This window comes from Entelurus aequoreus, linkage group LG03 (assembly GCF_033978785.1).
Source record: "Entelurus aequoreus isolate RoL-2023_Sb linkage group LG03, RoL_Eaeq_v1.1, whole genome shotgun sequence".
In the NCBI taxonomy this organism is placed as follows: domain Eukaryota; kingdom Metazoa; phylum Chordata; class Actinopteri; order Syngnathiformes; family Syngnathidae; genus Entelurus; species Entelurus aequoreus.
In genome coordinates, this window is record NC_084733.1 from 93,010,281 (window position 1) to 93,029,345 (window position 19,065).

Consider the following 19,065-nt stretch of genomic DNA (forward strand, 5'->3'; position numbering starts at 1 on the left):
GAATGCACTCACAGTCATGGTGAAGGTGGTAAGCTTCTTTGTGTTGATGACCCTCTCATCGATGGTGTCAGGCTGAGACAGGTTGATCATTTTGCTGTCAGAGAGCAGGTGAGAAGGTCAGGCAGGTGCATGCAAGATATGATCTTTATGTGCATATATACACACACATATATATATATATATATATATATATATATATATATATATATATATATATATATATATATATATATATATATATATATATATATATATATATATATATCAAGGTTTCCCCCTGCCACACCTTGAAAATATGTTTTTTCTTTTACTTGAAAAGAAATGAAAGTAATATGATGTACTGTAACCTCCAGAAGAAATCACACAAAGTCCAACAATATTTTTAACTTTTATTGCCAATCATATAACAACTGGCCAAATTCCAACAGGCTGTACAACTCGTGCAAACACTTTCGTCTCTGATACACAACAACACTTCCTCATTCCGTGCCTATATATATATATATGCATATATATATATATATATATATATATATATATATATATATATATATATATATATATATATATATATATATATATATATATATATCCTATTATTCGGGTACATTAAACATATGTTCATTATTGCAATTTATCTACCTATTATTTTGTCTACATTATGAGGGACAAACTGTAAAAATTGATTATTAATCCAATTGTTCGTTTACTGTTAATATCTGCTTATTTTCTGTTTGAACATGTTCTATCTACACTTCTGTTCAAATGTAATAATCACTTATTCTTCTCTTCTTTGATACTTGACATTAGTTTTGGATGATACCACACATTTAGGTATGGATTCGATACCAAGTAGTTACGGGATCATACATTGGTCATATTCAAAGTCCTCATGTGTCCAGGGACGTATTTACTGACTTTATAAACATAATATCAATTAAAAAAAGATTTTGTGACAATAAAAAATATCGATGTAATCATAGTAGTATCGACTCGATACGCTCTTGTACTTGGTATCATTACAGTGGATGTCAGGTGTAGATCCACCCATGGCATTTGTTTACATTGTGACGGCGGTGAGCTATTGTATCCTCCTACGGTGTGTAGTGAAGCATGTTTAGACATTCCTCATCCTCCAGTGATAATGCTACTTGTAAGAAACTCACTTTATTTGTCGCCATGGAGACGAGGATTAGTGATTTAGAAGTAGCTAAAACACGGCAGACTAGTTAGCTGCATGTGTTAAAGCAGCTCTTCCTGAGGGTGTTTCAGTGTTATAACTTCACCTTTATCTTGACTTTTTACACCAAAATGCGTCCATTCTCCCTTTTCTGTCTACACACTGTGTCTGCTTGTAAGTACTCTGTGTGTGTGCGCTGCCCAACATGCTCCTCTGCTCCTAAAACCAGCAACGTGCCGTCATGCCCGTTAAAAAACGGGGAGGGGGACCGGTACTTTTTAGAGGCGGTATAGTACCGAATATGATTCATTAGTATGGCGATACTATATATATAATGTGTTTATATATATATATAATGTGTGTATATATATACATATATATAATGTGTGTAGATGTATATATAATGTGTGTATATATAATGTGTGTAGATGTATATATAATGTGTGTAGATGTATATATAATGTGTGTAGATGTATATATAATGTGTGTAGATGTATATATAATGTGTGTAGATGTATATATAATGTGTGTAGATGTATATATAATGTGTGTATATATAATGTGTGTATATATAATGTGTGTATATATAATGTGTGTAGGTGTATATATAATGTGTGTAGATGTATATATAATGTGTGTATATATAATGTGTGTATATATAATGTGTGTAGATGTATATATAATGTGTGTATATATAATGTGTATATATAATGTGTGTATATATAATGTGTGTATATATAATGTGTGTAGATGTATATATAATGTGTGTAGATGTATATATAATGTGTGTATATATAATGTGTGTAGATGTATATATAATGTGTGTAGATGTATATATGTGTGTATATATAATGTGTGTATATATAATGTGTGTATATATAATGTGTGTAGATGTATATATAATGTGTGTATATATAATGTGTGTAGATGTATATATAATGTGTGTATATATAATGTGTGTATATATAATGTGTGTATATATAATGTGTGTATATATAATGTGTGTATATATAATGTGTGTAGATGTATATATAATGTGTGTATATATAATGTGTGTAGATGTATATATAATGTGTGTATATATAATGTGTGTATATATAATGTGTGTAGATGCATATATAATGTGTGTAGATGTATATATGTGTGTATATATAATGTGTGTATATATAATGTGTGTATATATAATGTGTGTAGATGTATATATAATGTGTGTATATATAATGTGTGTGTATATAATGTGTGTATATATAATGTGTGTATATATAATGTGTGTAGATGTATATATAATGTGTGTATATATAATGTGTGTATATATAATGTGTGTATATATAATGTGTGTAGATGTATATATAATGTGTGTATATATAATGTGTGTAGATGTATATATAATGTGTGTATATATAATGTGTGTATATATAATGTGTGTATATATAATGTGTGTAGATGTATATATAATGTGTGTATATATAATGTGTGTATATATAATGTGTATATATATAATGTGTGTATATGTATATATAATGTGTGTATATATAATGTGTATATATATAATGTGTGTATATATAATGTGTGTATATATAATGTATATATATATATAATGTGTGTAGATGTATATATAATGTGTGTATATATAATGTGTGTATATATAATGTGTGTATATATAATGTGTGTATATATAATGTGTGTGTATATAAAGTGTGTAGAGTGTCTCACCACAGCAAGATGCCATCACGGACGGAGGTGAAGAGGCTTTCATCATCAGGGTTCATGGGCAACAGATGGCGGCAGTCAGGATCTTTGGCCAACGCTTTATTGATCCAATTGACAAACGCCACCTTCTCCTCATCTACACACACACACACACACACACACACACACACACACACACACACACACACACACACACACACACACACACACACACACACACACACACACACACACACACACACACACACACACACACACACACACACAAAGTCATGCACCTTCTAAAAGCAAACTCTGAACCCTAGACCCTGAGAAGGCCATTCTAAAACCTTCATTCTAGCCTGATTTAGCCATTCCTTTACCACTTTTGAGGTGTGTTTGTGGTCATTGTCCTGTTGGAACACCCAACTGCGCCCAACCTCCGGGCTGAGGATTTTAGCTTGTCCTCAAGAATGTGGAGCTAATCCTCCTTTTTCATTGTCCCATTTAAAGCAGCAGTTCCATTGGCAGCAAAACAGGCCCAGAGCATAATACTACCACCACCATGCTTGACGGTAGGAATGGTGTTCCTGGGATTAAAGGCCTCACCTTTTCTCCTCCAAACATATTGCTGGGTGTTGTGGCCAATTTGCGTTTCATCTGACATCACATGGACAAACATAAGACCTTCTGGAGGAAAGTTATGTGGTCAGATGCAACAAAAATTGAGCTTCAATTTAGCCTTTAATCCCAGGAACACCATAACTACTGTCAAGCATGGTGGTGGTAGTATTATGCTCTGGGCCTGCTTTGCTGCCAATGGAACAGGACAATGACCCCAAACACACCTCAAAAGTGGTCAAGGAATGGCTAAATCAGGCTAGAATGAAGGTTTTAGAATGGCATTCCCAAAGTCCTGACTTAAAGGTGTGGACAATGCTGAAGAAACAAGTCCATGTCAGAAAAGCAACACATTTAGCTGAACTGCACCAATTTAGTGGTCAAGCAGAAGCTTGTGGATGGCTACCAAAAGCGCCTTATTGCAGTGAAACTTGCCAAAGGACAATGGGAGACCTGGCTTTCTGCTCTCCCTGACCACCTGAGGGCACCACAGACTGTGAATGCTTTTTTAAAAAAAGCCTTTTTTACCAAAAGCGCCTTATTGCAGGTAAACTTGCCAAAGGACAATGGGAGACCGGGCTTTCTGCTCTCCCTGACCACCTGAGGGCACCACAGACTGTGAATGCTTTTTTAAAAAAGCCTTTTTTTACCAAAAGCGCCTTATTGCAGTGAAACTTGCCAAGGGACAATGGGAGACCGGGCTTTCTGCTCTCCCTGACCACCTGAGGGCACCACAGACTGTGAATGCTTTTTTAAAAAAGCCTTTTTTTACCAAAAGCGCCTTATTGCAGGTAAACTTGCCAAGGGACATGTAAGCAAATATTAACATTGCTGTATGTATACTTTTGATTAGTCACATTTGCTCACATTTTCAGTACTCCGTGATATCACACACAAGTAGACGTGCTGCAGGACTACTTGTATCGCACATGATATCGCAGTTTTTGCATGCAATCACATAGTATCACATACTTTGGCAACGACCACCCTAAAAGGTAAGGCAGAGCTCCATAAAGCTGCTGACTAGTCATCACACTCCTTGTGGAGGTCCTAAAAACTACATCAGGAGGTTTCCTACAGCCACAGCTGTTGATGCTAACGAGCCTTCACCTGGTCCGAGCCCTGCTGGGTGTTTCCTGAAGTTGACTATGAATGTGTAGAGTAGTGAACAACCTCCTGGTCTCACTCTGACCTGGGGAAGTGGACTTAAAGGTGTGCACCTGAGTAAGAATGCTGGGTTCCCACGCTGGAGATCCCTGACATCCCTCCAAAAGAACGGATGCCATCTCTCCTGGTGACGGCCTTGCGGAAACTCTCGCTGAACTTCTTGCTCTTCAGGTCCTGGTAGATCTAAGCAGAGGACAGGAGGGTCAGTCAGGACGTTTAAAGATCTAAACAGAGGACAGGAGGGTCAGTCAGGACGTTTAAAGATCTAAGCAGAGGACAGGGGGGTCAGTCAGGACGTTTAAAGATCTAAACAGAGGACAGGAGGGTCAGTCAGGACGTTTAAAGATCTAAGCAGAGAACAAGAGGGTCAGTCAGGACGTTTAAAGATCTAAGCAGAGAACAAGAGGGTCAGTCAGGACGTTTAAAGATCTAAGCAGAGAACAAGAGGGTCAGTCAGGACGTTTAAAGATCTAAGCATAGAACAAGAGGGTCAGTCAGGACATTCAAAGATCCAAGCAGAGAACAGGAGGGTCAGTCAGGACATTCAAAGATCTAAGCAGAGAACAGGAGGGTCAGTCAGGACGTTTAAAGATCTAACCAAAGAACAAGAGGGTCAGTCAGGACGTTTAAAGATCTAAGCATAGAACAAGAGGGTCAGTCAGGATGTTTAAAGATCTAACCAAAGAACAAGAGGGTCAGTCAGGACGTTTAAAGATCTAAGCATAGAACAAGAGGGTCAGTCAGGATGTTTAAAGATCCAAGCAGAGAACAAGAGGGTCAGTCAAGACGTTTAAAGATCTAAGCGGAGGACAAGAGGGTCAGTCAGGACGTTTAAAGATCTAAACATAGAACAAGAGGGTCAGTCAGGACGTTTAAAGATCTAAACATAGAACAAGAGGGTCAGTCAGGATGTTTAAAAATCTGAACATAGAACAAGAGGGTCAGTCAGGATGTTTAAAGAGCAGCAAAGACGAGGTGAGCTCACAGAGACAAACTCTTCAAAGCTGATCCTCTCGTCCTTGTTGGTGTCGCCGGCCATGAAGGTCTCCATGATCTCCCGCACTTTATACCCCGGCAGGGAGAAGCTGGCCTCTCGGAAAAGCTCCTGGAGCTCAAAGTCGCTGACGTAGCCACTCTTGTCGATGTCTGCCAGCAAAGCCGAGGCAAGCAAACAGCAGTCAGTTTGCTGAGCAAACACAAACATGCTTACAGTAATATTTACCAATCAATATCACATGCTAACTTTATTAGCTGCTAATCAAACACAGGTCTACCCATTTGATTGGCAGCTAATCAATCAGAGATGTCGACCTACTCTGGAAAACTTCAATTCAACGCAATCTTGACAAATTCATGTCAAATATGAAAAATTATGTCTTTTTTTTTTCCAATGTTCCTTTGAGAAATAAATTTTTTTTCCAGAATACTGTAAAACTAATATTTTTAAAACAATTTTTAAATATTTTACAAATTATTTTTGCATTATTGACTATAATTGACTGTTTAAATGATTTTCTTTGAGGTGATGATTTTTCATGAATGAAGTATTAAAGTTGAGATATTTGGAAGAGGTCTGTGTACCTTCCGTTCATTCTATTTCCAATTCTGAAACGCAAATCCATCCATCTTCTTCCGCTTATCTAAGGTGGGGTCGTGGGGGCAGCAGCCTAAGCAGAGAAGCCCAGACTTCCTTCTCCCAGCCACTTCGTCCAGCTCCTCCCGGGGGATCCCGAGGCGTTCCCAGGCCAGCCGGGAGACAGTCTTCCCAAGGTCTTCCTCGTGGCCTCCTACCGGTCAGACGTGCCCGAAACACCTCCCTAGGGAGGCGTTCGTACCCGTGATCTTGTCCTTTCGGTCATAACCCAAAGCTCATGACCATAGGTGAGGATGGGAACGTAGATCGACCGGTAAATTGAGAGCTTTGCCTTCCGGCTCAGCTCCTTCTTCACCACAACGGATCGATACAGCGTCCGCATTACTGAAGACGCCGCACCGATCCGCCTGTCGATCTCACCATCCACTCTTCTCTCACTCGTGAACAAGACTCCGAGGTACTTGAACTCCTCCACTTGGGGCAAGATCTCCTCCCCAACCCGGAGATGGCACTCCACCCTTTTCCGGGCTAGAACCATGGACTCGGACTTGGAGGTGCTGATTCCCATCCCAGTCGCTTCACACTTGGCTGCGAACCGATCCAGTGAGAGCTGAAGATCCCGGCCAGATGAAGCCATCAGGACCACATCATCTGCAAAAAGCAGAGACCTAATCCTGCAGCCACCAAACCGGAGCCCCTCAACGCCCTGACTGCGCCTAGAAATTCTGTCCATAAAAGTTATGAACAGAATGGGTGACAAAGGGCAGCCTTGGCGGAGTCCAACCCTCACTGGAAACGTGTCCGACTTACTGCCGGCAATGCGGACCAAGCTCTGACACTGATCATACAGGGAGCGGACCGCCACAATTAGACAGTCTGATACTCTCTGAGCACTCCCCACAGGATTTCCCGAAGGACATGGTCGAATGCCTTCTCCAAGTCCACAAAGCACATGTAGACCTTTGCGTTTAGCTTGTTTTTAGCATAACGCTAACATATTTGTTCAGGAGGCATCCCGACGCTGCATTAACCTATAGCTAGCATTAGCTTATAGCTAACATTAGCTTATAGTTATAGATGGACATAGGTTTGTTTTAAAATACCTCATGAGACACTGCACCTTGATATAGTTTTGTGAAAATTATTAACTTCTGTGGAAATCATGCCATGATTTTACCCAGGTGGGAGTAGATTTTTTCTCAACGCGGCCCCTGAGCTAAAATGAGTTTAGACACCCCTGGTCTGAGCAGTGTTACAAACACGACAGAGTTGAACTGACCGATTTTATTGAACGCCTCTCGGAGCTCTTCGAGGTCCTCTCTGGAAATGTGGGTGACTTGTTTGTCCATGGCGGCCTGCAACAAACACACAAAAAGCATTAAGGGGCGAGAGAAATGACAACAGTTCTTAATCAGGACGATAAAAAGCAAGGTCAGCTAGTTTGGTCACTAGCGCAACTTCCTTAGCATACTTCCACCTCAGATCTAAACTGGGACCTCAGCTACAGCCAGGTGTGCCAGGCTGCCAATCAGGGACAGGTGAGAGAACGAGCGCTCAGGGGAGACATGCATGAAATGGAACTAAAATAAGAGCGCTGACAGGAAATAAACACAAACTAAGGAAACATAACCAGACGTGAAGTGACGGATCATCACAGTACCCCCCCTTTAGGGACGGATTCTAGACATCCCAACAAGAAAATAAGTTTCAAAAGTCAAGGGAGGGTGGAGGGTGGTTAAATAATTTCTTTGAAAAAGCCGTCAGAGGGCGGGATATAATGCTAATAACACATTGGAAAGTGAATTGACGGATCATCACAGTACACCCCCCCCCCCCTTTAGGGACGGATTCTAGATGTCCCAACAAAAAAACAAGTTTCAAAAGTCACGGGAGGGTGGAGGGTGGTTAAATCTTTACTTCGAAAAAGCCGTCAGAGGGCGGGATATAATGCTAATAACACATTGGAAAGTGAAGTGACGGATCATCACAGTACCCCCCCCCCCCTCCCCCTTTAGGGACGGATTCCAGACATCCCAACAAAAAAACAAGTTTCAAAAGTCACGGGAGGGTGGAGGGTGGTTAAATCTTTACTTCGAAAAAGCCGTCAGAGGGCGGGATATAATGCTAATAACACATTGGAAAGTGAAGTGACGGATCATCACAGTACCCCCCCCCCTTTAGGGACGGATTCCAGACATCCCAACAAAAAAACAAGTTTCAAAAGTCACGGGAGGGTGGAGGGTGGTTAAATCTTTACTTCGAAAAAGCCGTCAGAGGGCGGGATATAATGCTAATAACACATTGGAAAGTGAATTGACGGATCATCACAGTACCCCCCCCCCCCCCCCCTTTAGGGACAGATTCCAGACATCCCAACAAAAAAACAAGTTTCAAAAGTCACGGGAGGGTGGAGGGTGGTTAAATCTTTACTTCGAAAAAGCCGTCAGAGGGCGGGATATAATGCTAATAACACATTGGAAAGTGAAGTGACGGATCATCACAGTACCCCCCCCCCCTTTAGGGACGGATTCCAGACATCCCAACAAAAAAACAAGTTTCAAAAGTCACGGGAGGGTGGAGGGTGGTTAAATCTTTACTTCGAAAAAGCCGTCAGAGGGCGGGATATAATGCTAATAACACATTGGAAAGTGAATTGACGGATCATCACAGTACCCCCCCCCCCCCCCCCCCCTTTAGGGACAGATTCCAGACATCCCAACAAAAAAACAAGTTTCAAAAGTCACGGGAGGGTGGAGGGTGGTTAAATCTTTACTTCAAAAAAGCCGTCAGAGGGCGGGATATAATGCTAATAACACATTGGAAAGTTGCCGCCCCTCGATGCATCCGCGTGAAGTTTGCAGACACTTTTAAGTGCAAAATTACTAAAAAAAATCCCGAAAAACACAAAGTATTATTCACACTCCACAAAAGGACTTTTCTTCTTCCATATATAAATAAATGACATAACAGCACAACAAAGTCCTTAGGACAGCACTTTGGACTCTCAAGTCAATCAGGAAGGAATACCTGACCTGACCTTTGACCTGCGCCATCATCTCAGGACAAATGAGCATTAAAATACATTTTAAAAAAGACATATTTTAATTTTTAATTGAGGTTTGTCCTCGTTAGCAGGAGAACAAGACGTGAAGAAAGCTGACAGTTGTTACCTTCATTGGAATGACAAAGTCCGCCTGCCCGGTGAGTCCTCCGCAGCCCGACTAGGCTTCAGCCGCTGAGACAGGAAGCTGCAGCCCAGGAAAGATCTTATCTCTCGCACGCTCGCAGACCTTTGGCCTCGTTGGACCCTGGGATGGGCGTCGACTACGGCGTTATCATTTTAACACCTGTGCGCTGGCGTCAGCGTCTTCAGGGACAGGTGATCGCCTCCCGTCGGCAGCTGTGTCGTCAACCTGCAAGTCACGAGAGGTGAAACTCACCTGGAGGATGCCAAAACCACCTCGCTATTGCGCACCTTTATGTTTAGGAAGTGGAACAAGATTTGCTTATGCCAGGGTTTGGCAACCCAAAATGTTGAAAGAGCCATATTGGACCAAAATTACAAAAATAAAATCTTTCTGGAGCCGCAAAAAAATAAAAGTCTTATATAAGTGTTATAATGGAGGCAACACATTATGTAAGTGTCTATATTAGCCTACTATCAAAATGACTTTAAAAGTCTTATATAAGTGTTATAATGAAGGCAACACATGATGTAAGTGTCTATATTAGCCTACTATCAAAATGACTTTAAAAGTCTTTTGTAAGTGTTATAATGAAGGCAACACATGATGTAAGTGTCTATATTAGCCTACTATCAAAATGACTTTAAAAGTCTTATAAAAGTGTTATAATGAAGGCAACACATGATGTAAGTGTCTATATTAGCTATATTAGCCTACTATCAAAATGACTTTAAAAGTCTTATATAAGTGTTATAATGAAGGAAACACATGATGTAAGTGTCTATATTAGCCTACTATCAAAATGACTTTAAAAGTCTTATAAAAGTGTTATAATGAAGGCAACACATGATGTAAGTGTCTATATTAGCTATATTAGCCTACTATCAAAATGACTTTAAAAGTCTTATATAAGTGTTATAATGAAGACAACACATGATGTAAGTGTCTATATTAGCTTTATTAGCCTACTATCAAAATGCCTTTAAAAGTCTTATATAAGTGTTATAATGAAGACAACACATGATGTAAGTGTCTATATTAGCTTTATTAGCCTACTATCAAAATGCCTTTAAAAGTCTTATATAAGTGTTATAATGAAGACAACACATGATGTAAGTGTCTATATTAGCTATATTAGCCTACTATCAAAATGACTTTAAAAGTCTTATATAAGTGTTATAATGAAGACAACACACGATGTAAGTGTCTATATTAGCTTTATTAGCCTACTATCAAAATGCCTTTAAAAGTCTTATATAAGTGTTATAATGAAGGCAACACATGATGTAAGTGTCTATATTAGCCTACTATCAAAATAACTTGAAAAGTCTTATATGAGTGTTATAATGAAGACAACACATGATGTAAGTGTCTATATTAGCTATATTAGCCTACTATCAAAATGCCTTTAAAAGTCTTATATAAGTGTCATAATGAAGGCAACACATGGCGTAAGTGTCTATATTAGCTATATTAGCCTACTATCAAAATGACTTTAAAAGTCTTATATAAGTGTCATAATGAAGGCAACACATGATGTAAGTGTCTATATTAGCTATATTAGCCTACTATCAAAATGACTTTAAAAGTCTTATATAAGTGTTATAATGAAGACAACACATGATGTAAGTGTCTATATTAGCTATATTAGCCTACTATCAAAATGACTTTAAAAGTCTTATATAAGTGTTATAATGAAGACAACACATGATGTAAGTGTCTATATTAGCTATATTAGCCTACTATCAAAGGTTGATGCAAGTCTTCGTTTACAGAAATGTTGTACTTCAATGTTTATTCTACAAATGTTTGCAACATTAGTCAATTGGATGCTTCTCAGAGGATGACACTACTTCTGGAAATGACTGTCCAATACAAGGATACTCTCTAAAAAAAGTCAGACAATAATAATTGAGTATAAATTCAAGCTAATAAGGAGTTTAGTCCACTAAAAGTCAACAGAATTTGCACACAAACTCACACTTTCCATACCTCCATGTTTCCTCCATGTTTCCTCCTCAGCTCCTCTTTCTTCCTGCAGGACATTCGATCAGCTCTTTCTCTTCCAACACCTGCTCTCAGGTTACGCTGCGCTCAGCAACCAGGGCTGGTCCTGGGTCAGTGTCCTCGCCCGCCAGATCCTGGGTCAGTGTACTCGCCCGCCAGGTCCTGGGTCAGTGTCCTCGCCCGCCAGATCCTGGGTCAGTGTCCTCGCCCGCCAGGTCCTGGGTCAGTGTTCTCGCCCGCCAGATCCTGGGTCAGTGTCCTCGCCCGCCAGATCCTGGGTCAGTGTCCTCGCCCGCCAGATCCTGGGTCAGTGTCCTCGCCCGCCAGCCCACGGCGACACCAGCAGCGACTTCTGACCTCAGATCAGTTTGTGTGCAGGTGGAGCTCCGGCCTATAAAATCCTTGCATTATTCACACTGCCACTGGAATATTGGCTCATTGCATATTGTACACATCCATTATTATGGCCTGCACTCACATAGTCACAAAGTGGAGACGCGGACAAAAATACATTCCATCCATTTTCTACCGCTTGTCCCTTTCATCATTTGCTACACAGTAAAATCCCCAGTGTTAAATATGCAGTGTTAACATGCATTACATCTATCAGAGTTATTACAACAACAGCTGGAGTAAAACGCCCCCTAGTGTTGGGATTAGCCCCGCCCTCCAGCCCCTCCTCGTGTCCACACCCTGAAGAATTTTCTGGAAGCCATTTTCTGAATGTTTAAGGACTGTGGTAAGTTGCTTCTCCACTCTTACTAAATCAATTATTTGTCATTTGCAGCATCATGTGAGAATCTACTTTATATTGTTGGTCAATATGTCATGAAGTTATTTGTGTACGGTGTTGTATCTAAAAAAAAAATGGTATTCTAAAAGGGCTAATGTCACCCAGTGAATGCTAGCTTAAATGTTAGCCACCTCAGACTTTGTTTTTGCGCGGGCTGTGGGACAATTTCAAACATTATGTGAAATAGAATATTTAATATGTAAATTGTACATAATTATATACTGTATAAACCTGGAAAACTTATATTTTACTCACTTATTCACAAAATACTGGTTTTCACTGTAGTATAGTGCAGTGTTTTTCAACCTTTTTTGAGCCGAGGCACATTTTTTTCATTGAAAAAATCCAAAGGCACACCACCAGCAGAAATCATTAAAATATGAAACTCAATATTGACAATAAAAAGTCGTGGGATATGATTTTAAACCATAACTAAGCATGCAACACTATAGCTCTTGTCTCAAAGTAGGTGTACTGTCACCACCTGTCACATCACACCCTGACTTATTTGGACTTTTTTGCTGTTTTCTTATGTGTAGTGTTTTAGTTCTTGTCTTGCGCTCCTATTTTGGTGGCTTTTCCTGTTTTGTTGGTATTTTCCTGTAGCAGTTTCATGTCTTCCTTTAAGCGATATTCCCCGCGCCTGCTTTGTTTTAGCAATCAAGAATATTGCAGTTGTTTTTATCCTTTGTGGGGACATTGTTGATTGTCATGTTCGGATGTACTTTGTGAACGCCGTCTACTCCACACGCTGTAAGTCTTTGCTGTCGTCCAGCATTCTGTTTTTCTTCACTTTGTCGCCAGTTCAGTTGTAGTTTCGTTCTGCATAGCCTTCCCTAAGCTTCAATGCCTTTTTTTTAGGGGCACTCACCTTTTGTTTATTTTTCAAGTTTATTATTCTTCGGTCAATCGTCAACAAAATAAACAAACAGTTGTACATTCATAAATTGAAAATGAAAATGTTGCAGACCGAAAGGGTTTAGGCTGAAGTTGAACACTTATTGCGCCTAACCCTATAAACAATGTCAAGTACAAAATAAACTTCCGAAAATTATCAAATGTCCTTTGTACAACATATTATAAATACACATTATACATAACAAACACAGTTCAATTATATACACAGTAAAGGCATGTGAAATATCCTTGTAGACATGTTAAACCTTTGTACCAATTTATATACTATATACAAACAATTGTACTTCCATTATTATTTATAACCCACATTTAGTATTTGAATTAACATTGATCACAGTATTAACTACTGTGTTGATTCAAGAGTGATATATTTTTTCAAGACATTAGTCTTAAAGTGTTTTTTTAAATGTGTGAATAGAAGTTTAAGCATTTGCCACCTTTTTACCTGCACACTGCCTCCCACTGTCATCTGAAATATTGTGATCACGATTAGCTACCTGCTGCCACCTACTGATATGGAAGAGTATTACACGGTTACTCTGCCGACACTCAACAACAACACATCATTTGCAGACTATAATTACTGGTTTGCAAAAAATGTCATACCCCAAATAGGTGAAATGAGATAATCTCCCACGGCACACCAGACTGTATCTCACGGCACACTCGTGTGCCGCGGCACAGTGGTTGAAAAACACTGGTATAGTGATGTACATGTACACTTGAGCACTTAAAATGCCTAATAGAGTGCTTCAGTACTCATATCTTTTAATTATTATTATTATTATTATTTTTTTTTTTTTAATGTATTTATTTTTCTAACTTTTAATACAAGGGATTTTCGACCACGGAGCACAACATTAGAAGAGTCATTTTAACACGTTTGTTACATTTACAGGAAACATTTAAGCCCAAAAATAGATTATTTTTGCACCCAGTGCAAATAACGCAGAACCTTTGTCATTCCGCGCCCACAACAGTGGAAGCTAGGTATGTTAGCCGCTTGGCTAGCAGACGAGGCTAGCAGAGCACTGGGCGGACAGGTGAGTTTACAGCCGCTGCCACGAAGCGAAAGGAGGAACTCGTATAAGATTTATGCATAACTGACTGGGAAACTCAGGTTAATCCGTCCAAAAAAAGCCCATTTAAAAAAAAAATGCTCTAAAAATAAAACGTAAAAATGTACCCGATTTTTTCAACATTTGTATCATAATTTTACTGATATTTATTATAAAGTACTACAAACTTTGTGTAAATGGTAAATAAAAAGAGAATACAACAAATCCTTTTCAACTTATATTCAATTGAATAGACTGCAAAGACAAGATATTTCATGTTGGAACTGGTACATTTTGTTATTTTTTTGCAAATATTAGCTCATTTGGAATTGGATGCCTGCGACATGTTTCCAAAAAGCTGGCACAAGTGGCAAAAAAGAGTGAGAAAGTTGAGGAATGCTAATCAAAGACTTATTTGGAACATCCCACAGGTGAACGGGCTAATTGGGAACGGGTGGGTGCCATGATTGGCTATAAAAGTAGATTCCATGAAATGCTCAGTCATTCACAAACAAGGACGGGGCGAGGGTCACCACTTTGTCAACAAATGCCTGAGCAAATTGTTTAAGAACAACATTTATCAACCAGCTATTGCAAGGAATTTAGGGATTTCACCATCTACGCTCCGTAATATCATCAAAAGGTTCAGAGAATCTGGAGAAATCACTGCAGGTAAGCCATGATATTACACACCTTGGATCCCTCGGGCGGTACTGCATCAAAAAGCCACATCAGTGTGTAAAGGATATCACCACATGGACTCAGGAACACTTCAGAAACCCACTGTCAGTAACTACAGTTGGTCGCTACATCTGTAAGTGCAAGTTAAAGCTCTACTATCCAAAGCGAAAGCCATTCATCAACAACACCCAGAAACGCCGCCGGCTTCTCTGGGCCCGAGATCATCTAAGATGGACTGATGCAAAGTGGAAAAGTGTTCTGCGGTCTGACGAGTCCACATTTCAAATGGTTTTTGGAAATATTCGACATCGTGTCATCCGGACCAAAGGGGAAGCGAACCATCCAGACTGTTATCGACGCAAAGTTCAAAAGGCAGCATGTGTGATGGTATGGGGGTGTATTAGTGGCCAAGACATGGGTAACTTACACATCTGTGAAGGCACCATTAATGCTGAAAGGTACATACAGCTCTTGGAGCAACATATGTTGTTATCATGGACGCCCCTGCTTATTTCAGCAAGACAATGCCAAGCCAGGTGTTACATCAACGTGGCTTCATAGTAAAAGAATGGATTTGCAAATCATTGTATTCTTTTTTTATTCGCCATTTACACAACGTGACAACTTCACTGCTTTTGGGGTTTGTACTCTATTATTGTCATTGTTGTATTAATACTATTCATCAATGTATTCCAAGCCGTTATCTGTGAATATGGCAAGTTTACCTGAAGGAGTTAGGAGGAGCCTATCCCAGCTGCACTCGAGCGGAAGGCACCCTGGACAAGTCGCCACCTCATCACAGGGCCAACACAGAGAGGCAGACGAGCATAATTATCATTACGTTTAATTGACACTTTCTTCAGAGTGGATGGATGAAAAAATAGGCAGCTGTAATGCGCACTTCCGGCCACCGAGGGGCAGTGTTAAATTGACGTGTATAAACCCCCGGCGCCATGTTTGCTACCAAAGACCTGCGCGGTTGTTCTGACCTTAGGTTTCCTGACGGAATAAACCTAAAATAATATGTCTAGATATAGTTCTAAACATAATACAGCTCATAAACTTACAATAAAACATGCTTTTATTTTGTTAAAATATAATTTTGCAGCCGTATTTGATGCACTGCGCTGTGTACTTGATTTTTGCATAATAAATCAAGTACCTCAAGTAATCAAGTCATTTTCCCTCAAAATGTAGTGCATATTACTGTACATGTAGTGCATATTACTGTAAATGTAGTGTATATTACTGTAAATGTAGTGCATATTACTGTAAATGTAGTGTATATTACTGTAAATGTAGTGCATATTACTGTAAATGTAGTGTATATAACTGTACATGTAGTGTATATAACTGTAAATGTAGTGCATATTACTGTACATGTAGTGTATATTACTGTAAATGTAGTGCATATTACTGTACATGTAGTGTATATTACTGTAAATGGAAAAACACTACTGCTGTTTTTATGGTAAAAAAAAAGGCATCTCAGTTGCCAGAATTTTACTGTAAAATTTACATTAGTTTTTTTTTACTGTAAATAAAAAACTGCAATTTTACAGTAAAATTTTGGCACCTGAGGTTTGTTTTTTTGTTTTTTACCACAAATAAACAAGTGTATATTTTTGGGTGTATTACTGTAAATGTCAAAACGACACCCCAGTTTATTACTGTAAAAAAAAAGTACTGTTTTTTTCATTTAGAGAAAAATCTTGTAAAAACCACAGTAAATTTCTACGTCTATTACTCAATGGTTTTATGCATTTTAATAATAGATTTAATCAAAACTATAATGTAAAAAAAATATGGTAAGTTGCAATAATTTCACCTCAAAATGTAGTGTATATTACTGTAAATGTAGTGTATATTACTGTAAATGTAGTGTACATGTAGTGTATATTACTGTAAATGGAAAAACACTACTGCTGTTTTTATGTTTAAAAAAAAAAAGGCAGCTCAGTTGCCAGAATTTTACTGTAAAATTGACATTTGTTTTTTACTGTAAATAAAATACTGCAATTTTACTGTAAAATGGACATTTGTTTTTTACTGTAAATAAAAAACTGCAATTTTACAGTCAAACTTTGGCACCTGAGGTTTGTTTTTTTTTTTTTTTTTTTTTTTTTTACCACAAATAAACAAGTGTAGGTGTTTGGGTGTATTACTGTAAATGTCAAAACGACACCACAGTTTATTACTGTAAAAAAAAAGTACAGTTTTTTTCATTTAGAGAAAAATGTTGTAAAAACCACAGTAAATTTCTACGTCTATTACTCAATGGTTTTATGCATTTGAATAATAGATTTAATAAAAACTATAATGTAAAAAAAAATATGGTAAGTTGCAATAATTTCACCTCAAAATGTAATGTATATTACTGTAAATGTAGTGTATATTACTGTAAATGTAGTGTACATGTAGTGTATATTACTGTAAATGGAAAAACACTACTGCTGTTTTTATGGTTAAAAAAAGGCAGCTCAGTTGCCAGAATTTTACTGTAAAATTGACATTTCTTTTTTACTGTAAATAAAAAACTGCAATTTTACTGTAAAATTGATTTTTTTTTTACTGTAAATAAAAAACTGCAATTTTACAGTAAAATTTTGGCACCTGAGGTTTTTTTTTTTTTTTTTTTTTTTACCACAAATGAACAAGTGTATGTTTTTAGGTGTATTACTGTAAATGTCAAAACGACACCACAGTTTATTACTGTAAAAAAAATACAGTTTTTTTCATTTAGAGAACATTTTTGTAAAAACCACAGTAAATTTCTACGTCTATTACTCAATGGTTTTATGCATTTTAATAATAGATTTGATAAAAACTAACATGTACAAAAAATATGGTAAGTTGCAATAATTTCACCTCAAAATATAGTGTATATTACTGTAAATGTAGTGTATATTACTATAAATGTAGTGTATATTATGTAGTGTATATTACTGTAAACAATACTTCTGTTTTTATGGTTAAAAAAAGGCAGTTTAGTTGCCAGAATTTTACTGTAAAATTGACATTTGTTTTTTTCTGTAAATAAAATACTGCAATTTTACTGTAAAATTGACATTTGTTTTTTACTGTAAATAAAAAACTGCAATTTTACAGTAAAATTTTGGCACCTGAGGTTTTTTTATTTTTTATTTTTTTTACCACAAATGAACAAGTGTATATTTTTGGGTGTATTACTGTAAATGTCAAAACGACACCACAGTTTATTACTGTAAAAAAAAAGTACAGTTTTTTTCATTTAGAGAAAAATGTTGTAAAAACCACAGTAAATTTCTACGTCTATTACTCAATGGTTTTATGCATTTTAATAATAGATTTGATCAAAACTATAATGTAAAAAAAAAATGGTAAGTTGCAATAATTTCACCTCAAAATGTAGTGTATATTACTGTAAATGTAGTGTATATTACTGTACATGTAGTGTATGTTACTGTACATGTAGTGTATATTACTGTAAATGTAGTGTATATTACTGTAAATGGAAAAACACTACTGCTGGTTTTATGGTAAAAAAAAAAAACCCAGCTCAGTTGCCAGAATTTTACTCTAAAATTGACATTTGTTTTTCACTGTAAATAAAAAAAACCTGCAATTTTACAGTAACATTTTGGCACCTGAGGTTTGGTTTTTTAATTTTTTTTTTTTTACCACAAATCAACAAGTGTAGATTTTTGGGTGTATTACTGTAAATGTCAAAACGACACCACAGTTTATTACTGTAATTTTTATGGCAATATTTTAATTAAAATCATCCCTTTTTTTGTTTTAAAATCCGCCATATAAAATTTAAATCGAAAAACGGCCCTAATTGTATTTTTTGATATGCGTTTCAGAATTGGAAAAAGAAGGTACACGGACGTAAATGTATGTTTGTTGTTCAATATTTAAAAAAAAATTACAATTAAAAAAAGCAGAAATAAAAAAAAAATTACAAAAAATAAAAGTTGCACAAACTAAGATAATTAATCATATTAAGTACCCACCTTGGCTAACATCAAGCCCCTAGTAGTGGGGGGTGTACATTGACGACTTTAATACAAAAAAAGATAATTACTCACATAATAAATACATTTGTATCGTTTTAAATCAAAAGTGCTGCTTTTACGTTGAAAGTCTCATGTTTGTCCTCTGGAAGGGGGCGTGACCCGCGTCGTGGGTCA

General features: G+C 37.5%; 1 protein-coding gene across 2 annotated transcripts in view; it reads right to left on the reverse strand.

Moving 5' to 3' along the window:
• pls1 (plastin 1 (I isoform)) overlaps nucleotides 1-11,518 on the reverse strand; it is a 28,791-nt gene extending 17,273 nt beyond the window's left edge. The window contains exons 1-7 of one of the 2 annotated variants that reach the window (XM_062040809.1): nucleotides 11,429-11,518; nucleotides 9,422-9,664; nucleotides 7,531-7,606; nucleotides 5,643-5,803; nucleotides 4,711-4,840; nucleotides 2,894-3,026; nucleotides 13-94 (exon numbers count right to left, since the gene is read on the reverse strand). In XM_062040809.1, the coding sequence (XP_061896793.1) occupies nucleotides 13-94; nucleotides 2,894-3,026; nucleotides 4,711-4,840; nucleotides 5,643-5,803; nucleotides 7,531-7,606; nucleotides 9,422-9,427 (588 nt within the window). In that variant the 5' untranslated portion in view covers nucleotides 9,428-9,664; nucleotides 11,429-11,518. Of the gene's footprint in view, nucleotides 1-12; nucleotides 95-2,893; nucleotides 3,027-4,710; nucleotides 4,841-5,642; nucleotides 5,804-7,530; nucleotides 7,607-9,421; nucleotides 9,665-11,417 lie in introns of both variants that reach the window. The other variant, XM_062040810.1, reaches the window with a different exon arrangement.
• Between the last annotated feature and the right edge of the window lie 7,547 nt (nucleotides 11,519-19,065).